This window comes from Sinocyclocheilus rhinocerous, unplaced genomic scaffold (assembly GCF_001515625.1).
Source record: "Sinocyclocheilus rhinocerous isolate Xijiao unplaced genomic scaffold, SAMN03320098_v1.1 scaffold1050, whole genome shotgun sequence".
In the NCBI taxonomy this organism is placed as follows: domain Eukaryota; kingdom Metazoa; phylum Chordata; class Actinopteri; order Cypriniformes; family Cyprinidae; genus Sinocyclocheilus; species Sinocyclocheilus rhinocerous.
Window position 1 is genome coordinate 133,332 of NW_015651629.1, and position 25,208 is coordinate 158,539.

General features: G+C 37.7%; 1 protein-coding gene across 1 annotated transcript; it reads left to right on the forward strand.

The window, feature by feature from the left end:
• The first annotated feature begins 14,186 nt into the window (after positions 1–14,186).
• LOC107713243 (interferon regulatory factor 2-binding protein 2-B-like) lies at positions 14,187–19,913 on the forward strand. Its single transcript, XM_016518697.1, has 2 exons — positions 14,187–15,150; positions 19,164–19,913. Exons 1-2 carry the CDS (start codon positions 14,397–14,399, stop codon positions 19,883–19,885), a joined length of 1,476 nt encoding a protein of 491 aa, XP_016374183.1. The 5' UTR covers positions 14,187–14,396; the 3' UTR covers positions 19,886–19,913.
• Positions 19,914–25,208: the final 5,295 nt, after the last annotated feature.

Sequence of the window (25,208 nt, forward strand, 5' to 3'; positions counted from 1 at the left end):
ATCACGGTTTCCACAAAAATATTGTGCGGCACACCTGTTTTCAACATTGATAATAATCAGAAATGTTTCTTGAGCAGCAAATGATATTATACTGATTTCTGAAGATCATGTGACACTGAAGACTGGAGTAATGATGCTGAAAATACAGCTGTGCATCACAGAAATACATTACAGTTTAACATGTATTCACATAGAAAACAGTTATTTTGAATTTAAAAAATATTTCACAAATTTTTTACAGTATTTTTGATTGAATAAATGCAGCCTTGGTGAGCAGGAGAGATTCTGAACTAATGTTTATGTGATATCTCTTAAAGGGGTCATATGATGTGATTTCAATTTTTCCTTTCTCTTTGGAGTGTTACAAGCTCTTGCTGTCCTCAGTGGCGGATGTGATCAGATCAGTTTTTCAGAGTTTCATAATATGCTTTTTAAAATGATAAATTGGGGTTTAGCAAGCCCACATCCTAATCTAGCTCTTATAAACCTGGCATTGTATATTACAAATATTGACGAATTACTGTTTTTCGAAGTCACTTACACGTCTGCTAAATGCATGTTAAAATCAATGGACGAACATCTCAGTGATAAGGAAGAGCGAATAAAGATAGAAGCCCATTCAAATGATCTGCTTCGGGAAGTACAGCGCTTTTGTTTCAAACAGATCTTCAAGCGTCTCGCTCACTCCAGGCCTTGTCCATCTGCAGTCAATGAGAGGAGCAGATAAAACTCTCGCTGGCTTTCTGCGGTCAGATCGTAATCTGCTCCGGATGACAGACGCAGAGGGAAACCAGTCCAGATACTGACTCATGAGAGATGTGTACGAGAAGTGTTTCTCGGCATGAGCGCTAGTGAAGAGGTCTGGCTTTAACACATGCACCGATAAAAGAGACAAGAACAGCGCACAACATGATTTATCTGCATCATAAACATCAATTAAATGAACAAGAGCAGTCGTTCTCAACCTCTTTGACTCGGATTTATTCACAACAACATTCGAAGGTCCAACAATAGTTTCTGTAAATTAAATTTAAAGGGGTCATATGATGCTTTTTTAAAGATCATTATTTTATGTATTTGGTGTAACAGAATATGTTGACATGCTTTAATGTTCACCTTGTTTTTATTTATTTTGAAAAAAAAAAATTTTTTACATCGTATGTCCTAAATTGCAAATATCGTCTGCATGATTGTTTATATTGTTGCAAAATGTAAATGTAATCTGAACATCATGATTTTCTGTAAAGCTGATTTGAAATTGTGTTCTTGTGAAAAGCACTGTACAAATAAATTTGACTAGAAAAATGTTTATTCTTTATTAAAATTGCAATGGAATTTTAAAATGTGTTGAATTTACATGATTTCATTTTTTTAAAATTGTATTACTTTACACGACTTTTTTTTTTTTTTTACATTTTATTAATTTACAATTAATTATTTTATTTTATTTATTTACGTGACTTCCATTATTTATTTATTTTTTTAATTTACATAACTTCCTTTTTTTTTTTACATTTTTTATTAATTTACATGACTTCCATTTAATATTTTTTTATTTTATTAATTCACATAACTTCCATTTATTTATTTATTTATTTATTTATTTTTTTACATTTTATTCATTTACATGAATTCCTTTTATTCTATTTTATTTTTTTAAATGTATTAATTTACATGACTTCCAGGTTTAGAAGCCATATTTTTTAAATTACCTCATATATCAGTCTGCAGAAACCCTTTGTTACAATAGTATATACATATTGTTTTCTAGCTGTTTTAGCATATTTTAACACTTGATTTGTCTCATTTTAAATCATTTTGACTCATCTTGAATGAATCAAACCCCTGGTTGAGGACCACTGGCCTAAAACAGCAGTAGGCCAAAAAATACTACAGTAACTCACAAGTTTTCTGCCAAAATACCAATGCAACTAGAGTTACTGTTACTAAAACATTACTCTGAGCCTCTTTTGGTCTCGGGTTCCTCTTTTAATGTGCGTCTGTGGGTTTTTCCTGGTGAAAAAAAGGTGAACATGATGCCAGTAAAGTAATCATTCGCGTCTGGAGCACAAATGCCGGCGGGTTGATCATTAACAGTAACAGTAAAAGTGATGCTTGACTTATTAACCTAGAAAAACCACATTTCCAAATTAATCACGGGGTGAAGCCTAGAGAAATTCCCGGCGTGTGGAAGTATGAATGTCAAGTTCTGTTGTCACTAAACCCAGAGAGAGAGAGAGAGAGAAATGGCAGTCTGTCTGGACGTTACATAAGCTGTCATTATGTGCCATTCTTGCTTCGGGGCTCGGTTACATCACTCTGAACTTTGCCGTGCTGCGCTCGTGTTATTTTTGGAAGCCGTGTGAAAAGTGCCAATGTCAGTTACCTTTGCAGAGCTAAAAGAGGAAAAAACGAGGGAAGTGGAGAAAGTAAACAAGAACAACAAAGACATCCGTCTTCCCGTCAGACGCTCCGGGGAAAAGAGAAAAAACTAACGCGGTTCAAGTGAGGATTGTTGATGAGTTTACAGTTTTTCTCCAGGAAGAAATGAGTGCATGGAGAAATCCACAGAAACAGACGGATGCTGTAATATGAGCCTGTCGCGTAAACAATCACGATAATACATCATGTCTCAATCTGTTTTGTGTTTAACCTCGTTTGGCTCCAGATGTGAATCAGGAAAGCGAATCATACTGTAGAACAACAGACTACAATAGACAATAGATGTTTCAGCTCAGAAAATATGATCTATTTGAGTGAATTCTCAATATAATTTACAGCATTCACAAGCCATTTTACTTTCATATATGGCAGAAAAAAATATAACTTAATTATATCCATTAGATCAGTGGTTCTCACAAACCTGATAAAACAATTAAAAATATAATTAAAAATAAACATAATATTATTAATACAATGTTTCATAAATATGAATATTTATATCCATATTTAATATTTATTATATTAATAATAAATGTTTATTAATATAATTATTTTAAATGTTTTTATTTTTGTTTTATTTTATTTATTTATTTGTTTTATTTGTCTTGGAAAAAAACAATATTGGAAACCCTGTATATACATACCATCAAAAGTTTGGAATAATTCAGATTTAATGTAATATGCAAATCAGCATATTAGAATGATTTCTGAAGATCATGTGACACTGAAGACTGGAGTAATGATGCTGAAAATACAGCTTTGATCACAGCAATAAATTACATTTTAACAGATATTCACATAGACAGCAGCTATTTTGAATTCTAAAACGATTTCAAAATTTTTACTGTATTTTTGATAAAATAAATGCAGCCTTGGTGAGCAAAAGAGACTTAAAACCCCCCCCCCAAATTTTTTTTTAAATCCTTTTGACTGGTAGTGTCTAATATTTAGACCTTGTAAGTCATGTAAATGAATAAAATATATTTTATAATAACTATACATTTTTCTAGTCATGCCAAGCTCTAAAATATTTTATCAGGACGAAAATGTAAGTGAAAAAAAAAAAATTTATCCCACGAAGAACTGTAAAAGTAATTGGGATTTGGGGTCAAATAGGTTGTGAAAGCTGCTGCATTGGACATTTTTTTCTTTAGAATAACATTGGATTGTGCATGATAAGGAACATGCATTAAGAATGTAAGATTTCATGTTATTACCATATTTAATGGATTGTATCTATCCGCTGCTGCTGCTGTTGTTCTCCAGCAGATGCGCCGCAGCTGGAATCTCTGGTGACTCATTGGCTGCACAATGATTGGCAGCGGAGTGATGCGATGGATGCTGGCGCTGCGAGAGAAACGGGCCAAAACACAAACCAAAAAAACACAAGCGAGCGAGAGAGAGAAAAGAAGTGGGAGAGTCTGTGTGCTTGCGTTAGTTTGGCGTGCATCCATAATGCAGAGACAGAAATGAGGTTGTTGGCGGTACACCAGGTCTCAGAGAACAAAGATGTGTGTGCTTCTAACGCCGGCAACTGGGGCTCGCTTGGCAGCGCGTGCGTTTTCCCATCAACCTTTGCCTTGGAAGCGTGCCACTCCAGTTTCCAGGCCTGCAAAGAGGATTATGGCGAGATCGAGAGGAGGGAAAGAGAGACAGACTGACATAAAAACACAGAGCGATTCAATCTGCAGCTACATGTCGCGCAAAACTCTTTCCCCAAAATGCGTCACTTTAACCCTCATAATGCATTCAAAATCTGTAGATTATTTTCACATTCCGGGTCCATTTGGACCCAAACAATTGTTATTTTAGAAAATAGTCATAATGTAATATTTTTCAGCTAAAACCACATTGTATCTGATCAGTAAGTTGTCATTAATATGAATTCAATATTTTGTAAAGTTATCATGTTATTGCATTAACGTATTTTTTATTAATAAAAAATTGTAACTATTTAAAATTTCAAATTACACATTTTTTAAAAATGATGCAAAATATATGTTTTTTTCAATATTGCTGAGAAATGTAATATGAATATATCATTGTATGAAATTTATAAGAACATATAATCTGATAATTATTAACCCCATTGGAATCCATGGAATTCAGTTAAATTCCTTTATAACTCATGATTGCTCAAAAACAGTCCAAATTTATTTTATTTTATTTAAAATTTATTAAACAGTCCTACATATTTATATCTAACAAAAAAATATATATATATATTACTCTAAAAGTTTTCAAACCAAATATATTAATTTAGTTGCATAAATTTCACTTTTAGATAAAAAAAATGAAAAAAATGTTTAATGTCGCTCCATGCTGCTTCGTCAATAGACGAACATATTTATGTTCATCAACAAAATTAGCGAGTGTGTGAGACACGAAGAAAAGGCTAAATATATTTTACAAAAGTTTTTGACACAAATATAACTTCATAGATAATTTTACAAAAAGTATTTTTGACACTAATGGCACTCCATACATACCCGGGTCAAAAATGACCCGAACACGAAACCTAACTTTTTTTATTGGTTATATCTCTTAAAAAATTATTGTAAAAAAATCTGAAAAATGTGATTGTGTGTATTTTGAGGGTCTTAAAGCATTTGCAAAGTTTCGTTCCCTTACTAAAAACTATGCATTTTTTAAAAAAAAAATTATGTATCACTTCCGGGTCAAAATGGACCCGAATGCATTATGCATTTATGAAGGTTAAGTCAGTGCATTGGTAGCGCTCCAGCATACAACTTCCTGTCCGTTTTGAGTCCAGCACACTGATATTTATGGGTTAACACTAAACATTATAACATGCAACGACTGTCAGCAGGACAAATGTGTGCGGCCGACATCCTTTGCATTAATTTCCACGAGGCGCGCAGTTGTTTATCTTTTCTCCAGTGTAGCGTGTTTCTGCGCTGATTACTCTGAGAGAAATATTTATTTCTGTCCCGCCCTTTAACAGCGTCCCATCGAGGTGATGCTGAGATTTACTGCGTGCACACTCAGCAGCAGGCGTGTGGAAATCTAGTGCATGCATTAAATCAAAGGCTTGTGCATTTAGACAAGAACCAAACATGGCGACCCTGTGCGTTTTCCTGTCGTATTTCACTGCACGGGAGGTCTGCTCAAATGAAAAGGGAATGCGACCAAAACATTGTAAACAGGAAGTGGTTAGTCACACAGGCTATCCAGATAAGGCCGTGGTCTCCATAGCTACGCCTTCCTGTGCGACGAGCCAACCAATCAGAGGCGAGACTCTCACTGGGCAAGAGATAATGTTCACAACATTACCAGAACATGCAATTACATCACTGATTGGTTTCATTTCCATGCACGCGCATTCAGCGCACCGACTGGTTTTGAGAAAAGTCATCATGGTTAATAGAAGTGCTCGGCTGGATTAAGTTATTCACATTAAATGCTATTTGTATAATTCACTATTCAGCACGCAGCAAGCACCTTTCCTGTCTATGCAAAGATTAAATTGGGAATCCTTAATTGGAAAATGTGCTATTTAAATATTAAACGGCTTTAGCACATCAAAGCGTGCTGTACTAAGCTTTTTTTTAATTATTAAAGGGACGCAGAGTGTGTGTGAGTAACACAGGACCTGTGAGAGATTCATCACATTGCATCACTTCACAATAATCCAACTCTTACTACACGATGAACAGGGAACCAATGTTTCACTAACGTTTTATAAAAGTTATAAAAATGTTAGGACAAAATGTTCTTAAAGTAATGTTTATGGAATGTTTTTATAACTTTATTATATTTGACATGCGTCATAATGTTGGGAGATTGTTCTTCTCGGTCATTATGTTGTTTGTACTTGTTCAGCATTCAAAGAAACGATATCGAAGTCACCATAAGGACATTTTAACATTTTTAGATTATTAAAAATAACATTCAAATAATGTTATATTTTGGGTTCAAATAAAGTTAGTAAAATTTTGGAAGAAATATTTTTGTAACCTTTAAATAGCATTCTAATCACGACAAGAAAACAGGACATTGTAACATTTTTAGAATATTAAAAATAATCGTTCAAATAATGTTATAATATTATACACATTATCACTCTAAAAAAATCTGTAAAAATAGGGCACAATATACTGTATAATTTGAAGGAATTTTTCCATATTTTTTTTTTTTTTACAGGTGTTTTACCAGTATTTTGAATTTTACAATTCCTTGCATTGTGTTTTAGAGTAAACAGAAATGTCCGTAAAATTAATGGATAATGTCATGTGTAATGAGCTGCCAGTACTTTTTCTGTTATTTTACGGATTCATCTTTTACATTGTATTTTGGGTGAAACTTGTAAAATGTTGGAAGAAATATTTCTGTAACCTTTAATGTTCTAATCACAACAAGAAAACTGGACATTTATATGTTTGAGAAACATTTCAAAGTCAAATTAACCACTAAACATGTTCTGTTAGCACGTGAATTTGGATTGATCATGTGAACTAGCCGGTCAGGAGTTTGATTTAATTAAACAGTTTCTCAATCCAGCACTGTCTCAGATGGCTGAGATCATCTAGACACCTGACCCGTCTCGTTCTCCATGTCTAACCCGATCTCTCCGGTCTGGATCTGTCCAATTCTTCCCATGTGACTCAGCTAAGCGGGCCGCATGCACTCGGTCCTGCTGTCAGAGCTCGTGTGCAATGGATCCGTCTGGCCCACAAATCCAGGAAACCTCAGAAGGGGCTTGTTAAAGTCTGTGGAACACCGAATTGTTTTCTTGCTCTGCTTTCCTTTTGCTTAAGTAGTTCCTGAGGGGGAAAACACTGGATATTAGATTTGTGATTATTTTGAATATTTAGAATTAAATTAACAATTTCAGATAACAAAATACCCAGTGCTCATCTGGACAGTGCTAATTCAACCGATGTGTGTGTAAATGAGCTATTTTACTACAACTTCAAATGTGCATCATCAGTTTTATTGTTTTCAGTGTTTCATAACTTAAAGATGTTTTTGTACTGATGTCATACTTATCATTAATTTGATATGAATAATTTGATCTTTTGGTTTGCATCAGGGTTATTACAGTTAACTAAAACTAAAACCATTTAAAAAACGGTACTTGAAATAAAATTTAACTGAAATACAATACATTTACATTTATTCATTTAGCAGACGCTTTTATCCAAAGCGACTTACAATTGGGGAATGCATCAAGCGATTCATCTTAAAGAGGCAAATAGACACAGGAAGTGCTCGTCTTACCAAGTTTCAAGGATTGTTCAAATAAGTACAAGCTAGACAGAGAAAGATGAAAGAAAAGAGAAAAAACAAATTTTTTTTTTTTTATGATGATGATGAAGTCAAGTAGCTTCGAAAGAGACGAGTTTTCAGCTGTCGCTTGAAAAATGTCAGGGATTCAGCATTCCGGATAGGGGTGGGAAGAGAATGTTCTGGAAAGTGATTTTGAGCCTCTCTGTGGCTCTTTTTCTTTTGTTTAGTAGCCTACATTTGGCCAAAATCTAGAAAAGATGATGGACTAAAAGATGATGGAAAACTGTATTGGCTGTGACTAAGCGCAGCAGGTTATATATAGGCTAACCCCAGCCAATAGATTCGTAGTAGTGAGTGGAAGTAGGCGGGTGCTGAGCCTGTGGCTGTTCTATATGCAAGCATCAATGTCTTGAACTTGATGCAAGCCTCAACCGGCAGCCAGTGCAAGGAGATAAAGAGAGGTGTAACATGAGCTCTTTTGGGCTCGTTGAAGACCAGTCGTGCCGCTGATTTCTGAATCATTTGTAGAGGTTTGATTGTGCTTGATGGAAGTCCAGCCAGAAGAGCATTGCGGTAGTCCAGCCTAAACCCAGTCTAAAGTCATGCAGTAGATTTGGAGTGGCCAGGAAGACAAGAAGCTCAGTCTTTGCCAGGTCCGCCAGGCAGCCTGAAATCCGTGCAGCTACCGTTGGATCATCTGGTTGAAATGTCATCAGCTGTGTGTCGTCAGCATAGCAATGGTAGGAGAAACCATGTGCCTGTATGATGGGTCCCAGTGATAGTGTAGTGTATATGGAGAAGAGGAGGGGTCCAAGAACTGATCCCTGAGGAACCCCAGTGCATACCTGTCAACATTTGGGTCCCAAAATACGGGTGATGGGTGATGGGGGGTGCTTGAGGCGGGGCAAAAGTATCAATTATTATATTATATTAATTTATTTTATTAATTTAAACAATTATTATCAAACAATTATCAAACTGCATGTTTTTTGCGTAAAAATAAGGGTCGTTTTTGGCTTTGGACTAAAACAAAAAGCAGAAGGGCTTATTGAAAAATGCAAATTCATTCTCTCTTCATTATTTCGCTTTTCACCAGGAATATAGCCATTTCCCCGGTAACCGCAGTAAACAAAGCAGCGCAGCACCCGATTTTGCAACTTGCAGCGCTCGTATTTAATCATTTAAACCATAGCCTTTTGAAGTGTAAGCTATATCTCAATTTGCATGTATATTTGTTTTTTTTCACCGGAGCACCACCTGAGTCTTCTCCTCCCGTCCCATTTCTACCAGTGATCCTTTCCTTCCCGCGGTAGTCATCACTGTTATAGGTTGCCATGTTGAGGGGACAAATGGGTTGAAATTTGTATGTGTCGATTGTGTGAGAAGGATGCGTTTCATACAAGATCTGGCATCTGGGCAACCTTGGAATTTGTTGACGTGATTATTCATATAATGAGGTTTGGGCCATACAAATTACGGGAGTTTTACCGGAGGCGAATGTAGCAAACATATAAAATACGCCCAGTGGGATTTTTTTATAGAAAGATTAAAAATACGGGATAAGTACGGGATGATAGCAGGGTAGAATGGTAAAATACGGGAGAATCCCGGGAAAAACAGGAGGGTTGACAGGTATGCCCCAGTGACCAGTTGATATGCTTTGAATACAATAATATACAAGCCAAAATTATTAGAACAGTAGTATTTTCAGCAACTAAATTTTTTTTTTAAGTCAGTTATTTCTATCTTTTGCTGTAGTGTGTCAGTAGGAAACATCAGTTTACATTTCCAAACATTCATTTAGCCATTAATTGTAATAATGCAGTGAGATATATGTTTGTGCTCCACACAGAGATCTGATCTGATCATCATCAGTCTGTCTGGAGTCACATGAAGAAACAGAGCAAACTGAGACAGACTCAATCCAGAAGAACTGTGGCAATGTCTCCAAGATGCTCATTCACAGCTTGATATTAATTTCAGCCGTCCAAAAAATGCTTTTCCAGAAGTGGTCTGGCTTTTTTAGATGTTTTTAGGGAAAGTCTAACCTGGCCTTGTTTGCAGCTTGTGGTGAAGCCTCTGTGTTTGCTCTGGTGAAGTCTTCTCTTGATTGTAGACTTTGACAGAGACTCGTCTGCCTCCTGGAGAGTACTCTTCTCTTGGCTGGATGTTGTGTGAGGGTTTTTCTTTACCATGGAGAGGATTCTCCGATCATCACCACTGTTGTCCCCAGTGGACGTCCAGGCTTTTTTATGTTGCTGAGCTCACCAGTGCGTTCTTTTTTTCTCAGAATGTACCAAACTGTTGATTTGGCCGCTCCTAATGTTCCTGCTATCTCTCTGATGGATCTGTTTTGTTTTTGAAGCCTAATAATTGTTTGTTTCACTTGTATGGAGAGATCCTTTGACTGCATGATGTGGTTCACAGCAACAGCTTCCAAATGCAAATGGCACACTTAGAATCAACTCCAGATCTTGTACCTGCTTAATTGATGTAGAAATAACGAAGGAACAGCCCACATCTGTTCATGAAACAGCTTTTGAGTCAATTGTACAATTACTTATGGTCCCTTGAAAAAGGGTGGCGGTACATATTAAAGAGCTGTAATTCTTTAACCTTTCCTCCAATTGTGATGAGAATACCCTCAAATTAAGATTCATTATATAACTGTAACTTGAATATGTTTTGGTCAACAGCTAAAATAATAAAAATTGTGTCAGCTATACCTAACTGTATATATACATACACACTCAAAAAGATTTCCTTGTGTTATTTTTTGTTGTGCAAAATTTGTTTTTAGAGTGTAAAAATATATCACTGTGATGTATTTATCATGTATGACACATATTTACATGTATTTATTTAGCAGCTTCTTTTATCCAAAGTGATTTACACATTAGGAATACAACAAGTGCTTATATATAAAAGCGCAATATTTTTTCCTGTATAAAATGATTACTATTATTTTAGGGTTTTATTTCACCTACGTGGGCGTTAGGTCTGTGTTCTGTGGCCGCTAGTAAACTTCTGTCACTATCAACCCCCATCAAATCCCTGCACTAGTAAACCACACGTCTGCTGCCCGTCTACACGCAATATCCCTGTAAAGTAGATTGCACAATATGGAGCGGATTCACAAGACTACAGAAATAAAATCAGCCGTCCAATCAAAGTAACTAGGGGTGAGTTTGTCAAGACAAGGCCTTAGGTGAGGGATGTTCCAATTCTACTAAATCAGTTTACCTAAAAGTCTTAGGAGGGGGTGGTTTACCTAGAAAACCTGCTAGCATGATGACAAGGGAAAGCCTGCGTAAAGGTCTGAGCCCAGAGAAAATGCCAGTAAGCAACATGTGCTCTAATCTCGCACGTTAGTCACTGGAGAGGATTACGTCGAGCAGAAAGTGTTTATGCTGCACTTTAAAGCCATAACACTGAACAATGCGTTCCATTCGAACGCAGAAATGGCTAACATTGTTCTGCGTGTCATTCACATTCCCTGCTGTTGCTGATTCGTGCGTTTAGGCGGAACTGAAATGCATGTCGTATAGTCATGGTGGTGCATTGACAGGCGTAATGTTACGCGTTGCATCACCTTTGGCGTTGTTCATGAAAGGAGATTTACATGACCCATGCATTTACATAGTTTCCTTTTATCTTGGTTTTAGACACATTATAGCAGCGCGCTTCCCTTCCTGGCCACCTGCTGTAACTTCTGCTGTCAAAACAGAAATGCAAAAAAGCAGCAATGATCATGTTTCTGGGCTGCGCCCAACATGCACTCGCCGTCAGCGTGTTTTTGGCTTTGCAGCGACTCGTCCAGCAGAGCATGTTCACGGATCTCTGGCCTGCTGCCAGTTTAGGCTTGGTTTGTTTTTCCACGGATGGGTGAGGTACGTGCCTAACTCTCTTACTTCCTCATGAGTGCCTGCAAAAACAAGTCCCACTCGGTGCCTGCGGCTCCTGAATCGCTTCGCCCGAGAAAATTAGCTTTGTGTGCTGATCGGAAAGACGTTCAGACAGACGGAGCGCGGGGAAAAACTGTGTTGCTGCAATGTTGACATAATTCCCTATTTCATTGTGCAACATAATCGTAATGTTTGCTTTCATTTTGGAAGAGCTTCACCTATGACCTACATGCAGCCAAGCAAAATTATTGGCCAACTCACTTTCGGTCATGCATAAATGTAGTCTCGCGTAGCCAGACCTTCAGACTTTAGCCAACGGTCCGTGGGCGTGACGTCTGAGGCTGAGACTAGCATAAATGACCCTAAAAAAAACTAAAATTTGGAAAGGCAGAACCACGTGGTCTTCACTAAGGGACTTTCCATAATTTTGCCAGCCGTCATGAATCACATGCTCTTGGCAGGCATGAATCAGATTTTGAGGCTGAACGAAGTCCAGCGCGGATGAATAATCTACCAGCGTGGATATTCCAGACACACACGGCTCCCAAGTGCACTACTGATTAAATCAGTAAAAACTCCCTAAGAACTGCTGGGAAGTCAGAAGCTCATTCCAGCGGTTGTTTTTTTTTTTTTTGCATTTGAGGTTATGGAAGAGTTAAAGGGATGCAGTGGCGCGTGACGTTGCGTTGGCAGGCGCACCGGAATGTGAGGGTTTTAATATCACATTTACTCACAGCCATCAGTAGTGCACTTAAAACGGTTTTGTGCATCCATTGCATTGGATCTCCAGTTGGGTCATTGCTGCTCTGCAGAACCGTATGAACTCTGCAACCTTTAAAAGTCAATAAAAGTTGATTATTTACACAAAATTGGATGCCAGACAGGATAGAAATAAAGAGCACACATTTACTCAAAGAATGGAAGTTTTGTCATTTTGATAACTAATTACAGGATGGAATGTATTAGAGTGACGAACCAACTAATAGCTCAGAATAACTCATGAAATCCATTGCAAATACTTACTGTTGTTTGCTCCTGGAGAATGATTTCATTGTCTTTTGGATATTACCAGACTTTTGGATATTATAAGACTAACAGGATGGAAAGTGATATTGACAACATAGAAAAACTATAAAATGATTAGAGAGTGATTAATGTTCTGTTTGATCAAATGTTTCCATCTTTAAAGCTTGAGAGTTCAACATTTTATCCAAAATATTAAGACATGTATGCTGGGGACATGGAAAGTCTGATACCCATTTGATCTTTCTGTCAGAGAATGAAATATGTGATACGGTTTGTTTACTTTAATAATTGAACGTCTTAATTACATATATATATATATATATATATTGCTCATTTTAGATATATTTTCCCATATTTGGATTGGATTTTTGGTTACCATTGTATTGGATCTGTAATTGGGTTATTACTGTTCCGCAGAACCTTATGAACTCTACAACCTTTAACAAATCAATAAAACTTGATTATTTACACAAAATTGGATGCCAGACAGGATAGAAATAGAGAGCTAAAGTTGCTCTCTGGATTGATAGATTAAATGAGGATGGAAGTTCTTTATCTTATTTTTTAACCATGTTTTGACATTTTGATATTATAAAACCAATTTCAAACATGATGTAATATATTAGACTGACAACACAAATAATACATCAAAATAACTCCATTGTAAAAAGGTTCAATGGGACATCTTTTTTCAGTCATCTCAATGGTAAAAAGTGTCCCAATTTACCTGAATTCACCTTAGGCACTGTTGTTTGTGAGGTTATTTCCCCCACAGGGTTACTTGAGAATGATTTCATTGTTGTATGGATATTATCAAAGACTAACAGGATGGAAAAAGATATTGACAACACAGAAAAGCTATAAAATGTTTCATATTCTGTTTGATCAAAGATTTCCATCCTTAAAACATGTGAGTTCAACATTTTATCCAAAATACTAACACATGTATGATTGGAAAATTAAACTGCATAGCAGGAAACCCAATCAATCTTTCTGTGAAGAGAGTAAAATATGTGACTCTGGAGCACAAAAGCAGTCTTAAGTCGCTGGGGTATATTTGTAGCAATAGCCAACAATACATTGTATGGGTCAAAATTATAAATTTTTCTTTTATGCCAAAAATCATTAGGATATTAAGTAAAAATAATGTTCCATGAAGATATTTAGTACATTTTCCTACCGTAAATATATCAAAACTTAATCTTTGATTAGTAATATGCATTGCTAAGAATTTCATTTGAACAACGTTAAAGATGATTTTCTCAATATTTTAATTTTTTTGCACCCTCAGATTCCAGATTTTCAAATACTGTCCTATCCTAACAAACCATACATCAATGGAAAGCTTATTTATTCAGTATAAATCTCATTAAAAAAAAAAGACCCTTATGACTGGTTTTGTGGTCCAGGGTCATAGATGTAATATAATTCGTTTACTTTACTAATACGATACGTTTCCCCCATTTTTGTCGATGCTTTGATCGCTTCTCCACACCGTCAAACGAAGCTTGCAAAGACACGCTCTCGTCGAGGAGGGAGCGCAGCGCGCATGCGCAGAGTAAATAGAAGCGGCGCGGTGACGTCACCGCTCCCACACCGAGAGCTCGCGGACGCGTTGTGGAGTGCGCACACTGCCATGAACTTCGGAGCGTAACTTCGCCGTTTTTCTCGGTGGGAAACTACAACGAGATTTATCTTTTTTTCTCCCCCTCATCAGAACGCGCAACATTCGGAGAATCTAGTTGCATATTTTGTCCCTCCGTTTCCAGCAGCATGTCGTCCGCGGCGGTCGCTGCCTCGCGCAGGCAGTCGTGTTATTTGTGCGATCTGCCCCGCATGCCGTGGGCGATGATCTGGGATTTTACCGAGCCCGTTTGCCGCGGATGCGTCAACTACGAAGGAGCGGACCGCGTCGAGTTTGTGATCGAAACCGCGCGGCAGCTGAAACGCGCGCACGGATTCCAGGAGGGCAGATCACCGGGAACGCTGGGCAAACCGGGGAAGGACATGCAGAACATGAACCACACGGAACCGGGCTCGCGTGCTCCGCAGCCGCTGGATCGCTACCCGCTCGCGTCGGAAAGACCCCCCAGACTGGGTCTGGAGTACCAGGGGGGGCGACAAGCGAACGGGATCCCGGTGCCGAACGGGTTTCCAAAGCCCGACGAGCCTCCGGAGCTGAACCGCCAGAGCCCGAACCCGCGTCGGACCGGCGCCGTGCCTCCTAACCTGCTTCCGCTGGTCAACGGGGCCATGCATGCGCTCAACGGGAGATCCGTGCAGATGGGGATCCCCCCGGTTGCGTTAATGGCGGAGCATGTGGGCAAACGCGCGGAAGACATGAAGGACAAACACCGCGCCGACAGCATGAGCGACGCGAGCGACGGACACAAGGACTGGACGCAGAAGGGCAAGACGGTGCGGGAGCTGATGACGCTGCAGAGCCTCGACTCCCGGTTCAAGAAGGAGCACGCGCCGCTGGCGCACAGGATGGCATACGAGAGCAGCTCCAGTGCCTTAAAAACAGGTACTGAGCAGTGCTTTCAAGCGGAGTGTTAATCTAAATGCATCTTAATGCATGCATGTAGTCTTTAAAATAAAGTGAAGCATCAGAAAATACGTATAGCCTTTAAGATTTATGCATCATCTGAAAGCGGAATAAATAAGCTTTGCATTGATGTATGGTTTGTTAGGATAGGACAATATTTGGCTGAGATGCAACTATTTGAAAATCTGGAATCTGAGGGTGCAAAAAAATCTAAATATTGAGAAAATCATCTTTAAAGTTGTCCAAATGAAGTTATAAGCAATGCATATTACTAATCAAAAATTAAGTTTTGATATATTTACAGTAGGAAATTTACAAAATATCTTCATGGAACATGATCTTTACTTAATATCCTAATGATTTTTGGCATAAAAGAGAAATGGATCATTTTGACCCATACAATGTATTGTTGGTTATTGCTACAAATATACCTGTGCTGCTTATGACTGCTTTTGTGCTCCAGGGTCACATGGGCTATAAGTATTATCTGATGCTTCACTTTATTTTAAAAACTACATCCGTGCATCTAAAATTGTTTTTTTTTAATACATAACTAGTCAACATTTAGAGTTACCTGCCAAACAAAAATTACTGTGAAGCATATTTTATTAGATTGTATTTTTTTTAAATGTAAATAGACAATTGTTTTATTCAGCGGTGTGTTTAACTGATTTATTTAACAATGTAACGCCTAACTGTATTTTAGAATTTTGGACTATTGTAGATTTGAAATGTCTTTTATAACTTTTTGTTAATTGTATACCTTGTATAATTTATTCTGAGGTTGCCATGAAAATAGCCTTGATGCTGGCATGGCATTAAAAAGTGAATAAATAAATAAAACTAAATCAACATTTAGAGTAGTTTAAACCATCCGAGCATGCTTTTAAACTTTAGATTTAGTCTCCACATTCTTATTTTTAACTGTTCAATCTTTAAAATAATGCTGTAAGACGTATTTATATGTGCATTCGGCTTTTAAAACATCAAAACATAATTTTAAACTCTAGATTTTGTGTCCACACTTGTATTTTTTTTAACTGGATTTATTATTTAGATTAATTTGAGATGTCAAAGCATGCTGTAAAACTCTGTATTATTATTAGTTTACACATGCATTTGTGTTTAAAACATCAGTGCATGTTTTCAAACTCTACATATTGTGTCCACTTTTAAACTAGAATAAATTTTTAGAATAATTTGAGGTGCCAAAACATGCTGTGAAAACATATGCATTTGTGTTTAAATCTGTATAAAACATCCGAGCATGTTTTCAAACTCTAGATCATGCATCTTGATTCCTTTTAGTTTATTATTTTGTACCTGCATTCTTCAAAGCATGCTTTAAACTCTCTAGATCATGCATTCGTAATGTTTGGGAGCATAACAGATGCACTTCGCTGCCATTTCATCATCCGGTGGTCGGCGCATGGCACATTTTGTCTGGAATCAGAAAATAGTGCCAACAGCAGGTCATGCACGAAGCGCTGAACTAGCAAAGGGCTGTTTAGTCAAGTATTGCGTCTCTAAAGCCTGGAATACACTACATGAATTTTGCCCTGATTTTCTACCGAGTTACAGTCTGGAGAAGTTGACGCTAGTTGCCGAAAGTCAAAGCCACTCTGCAGATTTGAGTTGACCGATTCCATAGAAAATCGCGTAGTGTATGATTGTCACAGACTCTGATTTTTTAGCTTCAGACTTTGATTCCATCCAGTCGGAGGAGATCAAACATGTTTGATATTTTCAGCAGATTTTAGAACACATACTGTTTTCATTTGTCAATCGTCTCCTAGCAACAAGGCGCACGTTTCTGCGCGAGTTTGTTGTGATCGGAACAATTTCAAAGTAGGGCTGTCAAAATGGCTGAAAAACTAAATTTGAATTTGTACTTGAATATTATCAAAATTCGAATTATATTCGAATTTAAAATGCATCATTTCAGCTAGGGTGAAGAAAAGCTTTTGGCTTCTCTCCTGAGGCCACAAGAGGGCGCATAATTCAAAGCATAAGATAACATGACTATCTGCGAAAAAAAGTGCATAATGTTTAAAATAATGTTTATAAACCAATTATCACCTAAAATTCGAATGCAACGTTTTTGCATTCGAATGTAGATTTGTATTTTAAATTCGACTAATATTTTAAATTCAAATTTTTTTTTGACAGCCCTACTTCAAAGTGTGCTAGTGTATCATCCTCAGTCGTGTAGTGTATGATGGCTAGTTTTCCTCTGTCACTATTTACAAAGTCGGTAAGTGTATCATGCCTAGTGTTTTAAAAATCTGTTCAGATTTTACAAGTCGTGTAGTGTATTCCAGCCTTGAAGAATAAGTCCACTTCCAGAATAAAAAATTCACCCCCATGTCATCCAAGATGTTCGTATCTTTCTTTCTTCAGTCGCAAAGAAGTTTTTTGAGGAAACCATTCCAGGATTTTTCTCCATATAGTGGACTTCAATGGTGGCTAGCGGATTGAAGGTTAAAAACGAAGTTCAGTGCAGCTTCAAAGAGCTCTACACGATCCCAGCCGAGGAATAAGGGTCTTATCTAGTGAAACGATCGGTCATTTTCTGAAAAAAAATCTTATTTATTAACTTTTTAACCACAAATGCTCGGCTTGTTCTAGTTCTGCGATGCGCGTCTTCACACATTACGTAATCATGTTGGAAAGGTCACGCGCGGTTAGTTCTTCGTCTTTGTACTTCGTTTAAAAACTCCATCTCTTTTTCTCCTCCAACTTTAAAATCATCCGACATCGTTGTTTTACCTTTTTTGTAAAGTGCATTTGACTTTCTTTGCATGTTTTCTTTGTAAACACTGGGTCGGTACTTCCGCCTACGTCACGCGTGACCTTTCATTTGTGGTTAAAAAGTGTATAAATATAAACTTTTTCTAAGTAAATGACTGATCGTTTCGCTAGATAAGGTCCTTATTCTTTTGCTGGGAATGTGTTTGAAACTACATTTTGGACCTTGAAATCGTTGGCCACCATTGAAGTCCACTATATGGAGAAAAATCCTGGAATGTTTTCCTCAAAAAACTTAATTTCTTTGTGACTGAAGAAAGAAAGACATGAACATCTTGGATGACATGGGGGTTGTCCCCCCTAAAAATATAATTACAAACCAATATATTGTAATAATACAATGGACATATACTTAAAATAATTGTGTTAGTAAAACAATATAAACGCAAAAAAAAGCTCCCCTCCCTTGCCTCACAGTGGTTTGGTCCACTGCCTGCTTTCCCCCTTTACCTCACCGACACACACACACACACACACACACAAGTCCGGCGTAGAGAGCAAAGTAAGTAGGCTGTCAAGGCTACTTTATTCACTTTAAACATCGGATGAAGTCATTCTTTCTCTTTAATACAGATTATGCTGGATTATTAATAAATTAGTCATGACAAAAATCATGATATCCGATGTATTTTTCTATGAGCGATTATAAGGTTACCTAGCTTAGCTTGTTTAATACCGTAGCTTGTTAGATAGTAAGTCACGCACTACAACTAACACGGCGATAAGCCTGTGTGTGAACCGATATTAGGCTAATATTGCAGACCTACCGATGTGTTGGGTTTTGCTCAATATGATGGCAGATCAGTGGGCTTGCTGCGGCTGAATATCTAACGTTAAATACGAGACGTCCTCAGTCCCAGACGAAACCTAAAATACTATGTGGAGGACACAAAATAATTTAATAATTATAATATTGACCGCATGGTGAACCTATGAACAGAACTCATATTTAAACACGGTCTCCATGCTATGCATGTACACATATCTATCCTTGCAAGTACATTTTTGGCTGTATTATTTGTGTCCCCTTCCAAAATTGCTCTTGAGAAATTTTATGTTTATTGTTCCCCCCCTACTGTTAGATGAAATGTACGCCCTTGCATGTGGGTGAGCAAATTATCAGGAAATCTTTACTATGAAAGTGAACTTATCTTTTAAGTGTTTATTGCTCTCTCTCCCTGCAGATCGCGGTAAGCACTCTCGAGGCCTTAAAAGGAAACCCTCTCCCGAGCCGGACGGGGAAAGCAGCGCCGCCAAGCTAAACGGCGAGAATCAGCCGTGGTTGCCGTCTCCGTCCGAGGTGCTCAAGATGCCCTTGGGATTCGCCGCCGCTCCTCCCTCCACGATCTCCCCGCATTCGCGCACTACACCGCCAGAGGCGTCCACTGCCGCGCAAAACGGCCAGTCGCCGATGGCCGCGCTAATTATGGCCGCGGACAACGCTGGAACCGGCTCGCCTAAAGACACCGGAAACCAGGTGCACTCCACGACCGCGGGACGCCGGAACAGCGGAAGCCCACAGTCGCCCTCGGCTGGACAAAGGCGGCTCACGCTGGGAACGTCGGCGACCGTGCACATCCCAGGCATGGACCCGCAGGCCGGGCATCCGCAGAGCATTCCCGATTCCTCTGTGCCGCCCGGAAGCGTGCCGTTGTGCTGCACCCTGTGCCACGAGCGCCTCGAGGACACACATTTCGTCCAGTGCCCATCGGTGCCGTCGCACAAGTTCTGTTTCCCATGTTCCCGCGAGAGCATCAAACAGCAGGGGGCGATGGGAGAGGTTTACTGCCCGAGTGGCGAGAAATGCCCGCTTGTCGGATCCAACGTACCCTGGGCGTTCATGCAGGGCGAAATAGCCACCATATTGGCTGGGGACGTAAAGGTTAAAAAGGAGCGGGACCCTTGATTTTTCTTTTTTTTTTGGCGCATAATATCCCCCAGGTTAAAAAAAGTACACTTCCACAATGTACTTGTGAAACGATTAATCACGATTAATCGCATCCAAAATGAAGGTTTTTGTTTACATACTATATGTATATATAAATACAATCAAACACATGCATGTATATATTTAAGAAAAATATGTTATGTTTATATATTAAATAAATATATTTATATATAATATAAGAATATGAATATATAAATGTAAATATTTTCAAAATATATACTGTATGTGTGTGTATTCTATATATACAAAATAAATATACACAGTACACATACATATATTATGTAAACAAAGTGTTTATTTTGGATGCGATTAATCGCGTTTAATCATTTGACAGCACTGTACTTAAAGTGCTCTATTTTTCGCGCACTAATTTTGTACTTAATATACTAAAAGTGATTCTTTAGTACTTCTTAAGATCGACTAAGTGTACTCAACTGTGCTATTTTGGGACACCATGAATATGAACTAAAATGCGCTTATAACATACTATCTCTGTATTTAAAAATGTATTTAGTTACCACTTGAATCCATCTTTCATACACTAGTACACTCAAGTGTACTACACTTAATAAATTTTTTAAATACAGAGATAGTATGTTAAAAGCACAGTTTAGTTCATATTCATGGTGTCCCAGAATAGCACAGTTGAGTACACTTTGTCAATCTTAAGAAGTACTAAAGAATCATTTTTAGTATATTAACTATAAAATTAGTGCGCGAAAATAAACCACTTTAAGTACATTATGGAAGTGTACTTTTTTTTTAACCTGGGCCACCAATCGTATTGCATACCATCCAGACGTGAACTAACCGGACATGTACATATTGAACTTAAGGGAACTGTACACTTGGTAAACATGGCTGTATAATTTTTTTTGATTTTCCCTTTTTTGAATACATTGTGTTTCTATATTTTTTCTGAAGATAAAACGGTATGTACGCGCTATAACAACCCCCCCCCCCCCATTCAGTGGTTGTTCAGAGCGAACGCTCGGTGTACTAGTAGACCTGGTGGCAGTCCATGTTTAAACACAGAATGTGACTAATACTCTTTAAGCACTTGGCAAGAACTGAAACGCTTTTAGCTGTATTGTATGCACTTGTTTAAAAATTGCCAAATACAATTTCTGACCTTGTAATAACAATCTGACGTGTGTGTGTGGTTGGCTTATTGTCTGCCCTCACTGAATCATACGACGCGGATGATGCAACGACCTCAATGAGTGCGAAAAGGGAACTAAAAAAACACAAGCAGCAGCTCGGGAGATTTTGTCCTGGTGCATGCTGGGAGTTCATCGACTCAATAATGGTAGCTGATATCATGACTGTTTGCAAAGCTAAAGTAACCCGAGAATGCTTGAATTTGGAAGAGTATCTCTGTTTTTTTTCTCCTCTAACACGCAGGCTGTGACTTGTATCGCACATTGTTTTCGGACTCCATGTGGAGTAACCTAACGCTGCGTGCAAGACGACTCTCCGCGTCTATTTTTACTCGCATGCTGTGCGTTGAGGAGCTCATAAACAATCTTTCCTTTGGCCTTTTTTGGTGGATAAAGACCTGCGATGTTAAACATTACGGCTGCGTTAGGATGACATGCATTTTAGCATCTGAAAAGGCTAGTTCATGCTTCAAAAATACATTTATTGGTAACTTAGTTAACAAAATACTTCTAAAGCATTTATTAATCGTAGTTTAATTTAAATTCCAACATTTACTAATACATTCAACACATTAAGTTGAATTTGTAAATATTATTGTAACAAATGTGAAGCTAATTTTTTATTAATGCATTAATGGAAGCAAGTAATTTTATGCATGTCTTGTGCATAATTTAGTAAATGTTTCAATGGTAACGCTTTACAAAATGGTCTAGTGAGTTATTAACTTAAAATGAGCTTATTAACTGAAAACATTTGATTTAATAATGTATTAGTAATTGGAAATGTACATTAACTAAGATTAATACATGCTTTAGAGGTATTTGTCATTTGTTAACTAACGTACTTAACTAATGTAAACGAATAGAAACACTTGAGCTTGTTATTTCTTAGTCTTGCACTAAGCGGCTTTTGTTTGATTTAATGAGAACAGTCAGATTGAACTGTTCAGTTTCATCAATTATTGTAGATTTCAACATTTAACAATACTTTCAACAGATTACGTTAATATTATGTACATGTTTTTATGAACTAACAATGAAAATATTTTATTGCTCATTGTGAGTTAATGCATTAACTAATGTTAACTAATGGAAACACTCGAGCTTGTTTTCTAGTCTTGCACTAATCGGCTTTTGTTAGATTTAATCAAATTGAACTGTTCAAATGCATTAATTATGGTGCAGGCTTAAACCGTCGAGCTCTATTATCTGAGGTGCGCTGTAGCATATGCTTAATAAAATGTGTCGGATCACGTGGTCGCTGTGCTGGAATTCCTGAGTCGCGCTCGGTCGCCCGCCTCCCTCTTCACTGTTCTCACACAGCACTCAAATGAATGGAGATCTGTTCTTACACAGGTCACATGTATTCCAGTTAACCCTTTCACCACCGCCATGACCTGGAAAACAGATTTGGCTTATATAGCTGGAATATTTTAATTGCTTTTTCATTTTTAGCCATCGAACATCTTCAAATTGAAAGTTTTTTTTTTTTTTGGTGCATATTTGTTTTTAGCCAATTAAAATGCATTGGCAAGCATGCATTGCAAAATACGTCATCATAACACGCTGGCAACAAGCAGGTATTTGTATCCAAATCAAAAGCAAACATTGATCGGATGATTCAGACGGCATGAGCTGCGGTCGCCTGGAGGATTCCAGCCATGCCGTCTTTTCAGCGTTCATCGAAACTCAACACCCCGAGGGGGAAAAGACTCTCGTCAGAGATGAATCGCTCTACTCCAGTTACGCTGCAGCTCTTTCTGTCTTTTGTTTGCACAGCTGTCCCGCCCTCCCTCACTGGTTAGCGTCAGATGGATGTTTTTTACCTTTGAGATTTTTGTTGTCGTCTTATATAAGGTCATTTTGTTATATGCACTTCTGTTTTACTTAAAAGCATGCATGCGTCCAAAAATCTATGCAATGCAAATGTGGCGAAATCGCTGGCCTACTGTAGGCTAAGTTGTTTACAAGCTCGTCTGACACTAATTGAACCAATGAGCATTATGACGTGTTTTGCAATGTGTGAAATCGAGTTTGCATTGACATAAAAGGTAACACTAAGCCACTTGAAATTCAGGTTAGGATGGTGCATGGGTGCATTTTCAAAACAAAAGTACTTTGGATTTAGTTTTATCGTCAAGTGATTGGAACATCAAACTCAGATGGTCTATGCAATATCATTTTTTCATCTTAAGTATAATTGATTTGATGAATATTTAATCATTTCCAAACTTCAGATCGGTTCAGAACTATACTCAAACCTCACAACAGAGACTTTTTGAGTTTGGAGTGCGTTCACCTCGCAGTACTTGTTTAGGGTTGGGCTGGTTTGTTTAGACTAAGATGCTTGATTCCAGATTAACAAGGAACAGAATCTCACAGGAATACAGCGAGGAGTCCGTCTTTGAAAGTAAAAACCCATTTGAGAAATTGATTTTTAACAATATACTCTTTATTGGGTGATGCCATTAAAGAACCATTTTGGTTCCCCAAAGAACCATTCATGCAACAGTTCATAAAAGAGCCAATAAATAACTTCTTAATAATCTGAAGAGCTTTTTTCAACTTTTTGTGCAATGGAAAGGTTTAAGGTTCTTCATGGAACCGTTGATGCCAATAAGCTTTATTTTTACAAGCGTAACATATAAATCTTTTAAGAAAGACCTTGTTACACATTACATGTACTTACTATTATAATAACAATAAATTATGCATAACTACATGCAAGTAACCCTAAACCAAACCCTAATCCTGACCCTAACCATATAGTAAGTACATGTAGTTAATTAATATTACTCAGTACTTAAGTGTATAATTACACTGTAACAAGGACAACTTAAAATAAAGTGTAACCAAAACATCCAACTAAAATGTATCAGGAAAAAGGTTCCAAGAACAATTTAAGAATGTTACTAAAAAGTTTTTTCTTGTTCATGTGAACGTTAATAAAACATATACAAATTAAACAAACAAAATTAAAGCAAACTAAAAACGTTCCTTGTGCAATGTATAAACGTTTTGAGAATGTTATTTAAAAAAAAATTTCTTGTTTATGCGAACATTCTTTTTTTTTTTTTTTTCATTTTACAAACATTATGGAAACATTACTTTTGAATGTTTTCTGAACATTTTCAAACAAGTAGTAACGTTTTAAAAAAAAACATTAGACAAACATTTCATAAACAATGTATGAATAACATTTAACATTTAACATTCTATTAACGTTAAAGAAAGAACATTGTCAGAAAGTTCTGAGAACATTTCCTGCTGGGTTGTGCCATAATTTCTGATTCGATTACATCATTTTCAGTGCTTCATGGAATGAACAGTTCATCCCTTCATAGAAGTCAAAACACCTTTGTTTTTTTATGATTTCCAGTCCTTATTTGCATAAAATGTTGTGATTCAACACTAAACTGGTTGGTCTCGTTCATGGCTTAGAACTATTTACTTAAGAATTCTATGTAATCCTTCAACAAGAGAAAGACTTCCGAAATTGAAGCCGGCGCTCACATAATGTCTGCAGAGTGAAGTAGCCTGTTTGCCACGTTCAGCAGTTTTGGCCATTCGGCCTGAGGGTTCCTGGTGTGTTGCACGAACACGCATGCACAGGAGGGGAAAGCAAAAAGCCAAACAGCCCAGATCACATTCCTGGGCCCCTGCGCTGACAAAAAAACAGAAAGCGGAGAATGCAGGGGGAGCGAACGAGGCGGATATTTCCAGCAGTTGCTCTCACTATAATTAGACAGAATACAGGCGAGCCTTCACAGCCATCAATCACACGCACTGCAACACCAAGAAAGGAACTCGTGTCCCGGTGACTGCAGGCCTTTATCTGGAGGAAAGCTTTTTATGTCGCACCAAATATAGCGATCACACACACTCTGAACCTGGGACGTGTCATGAAAGGGCGCATTCGTCGCCTGGCTACCTGCAGGGCGAGCAAACAGAGGATGTGTGACGTATAAATCTATTATAAAACGGATAGTTCCGGTCCTTGATTCTGATTGGCTGAGCCACGTTCGAAGCTGTTGTAAATTACTCTACAAAGTAACATACACCTTTGTTTACGTTTGTCTGTTGCTCAGCAACCACTTTGTTGCAACCACAACTGTTTCTGA

Coding starts and splice junctions, on each gene's coding strand:
- LOC107713243 (XM_016518697.1), top strand. CDS start 14,397: ATGTCGTCCGCGGCGGTCGCTGCCTCGCGCAGGCAGTCGTGTTATTTG. Junction 15,151..19,163: donor CTCCAGTGCCTTAAAAACAG/GTACTGAGCAGT, acceptor CTCTCCCTGCAG/ATCGCGGTAAGCACTCTCGA.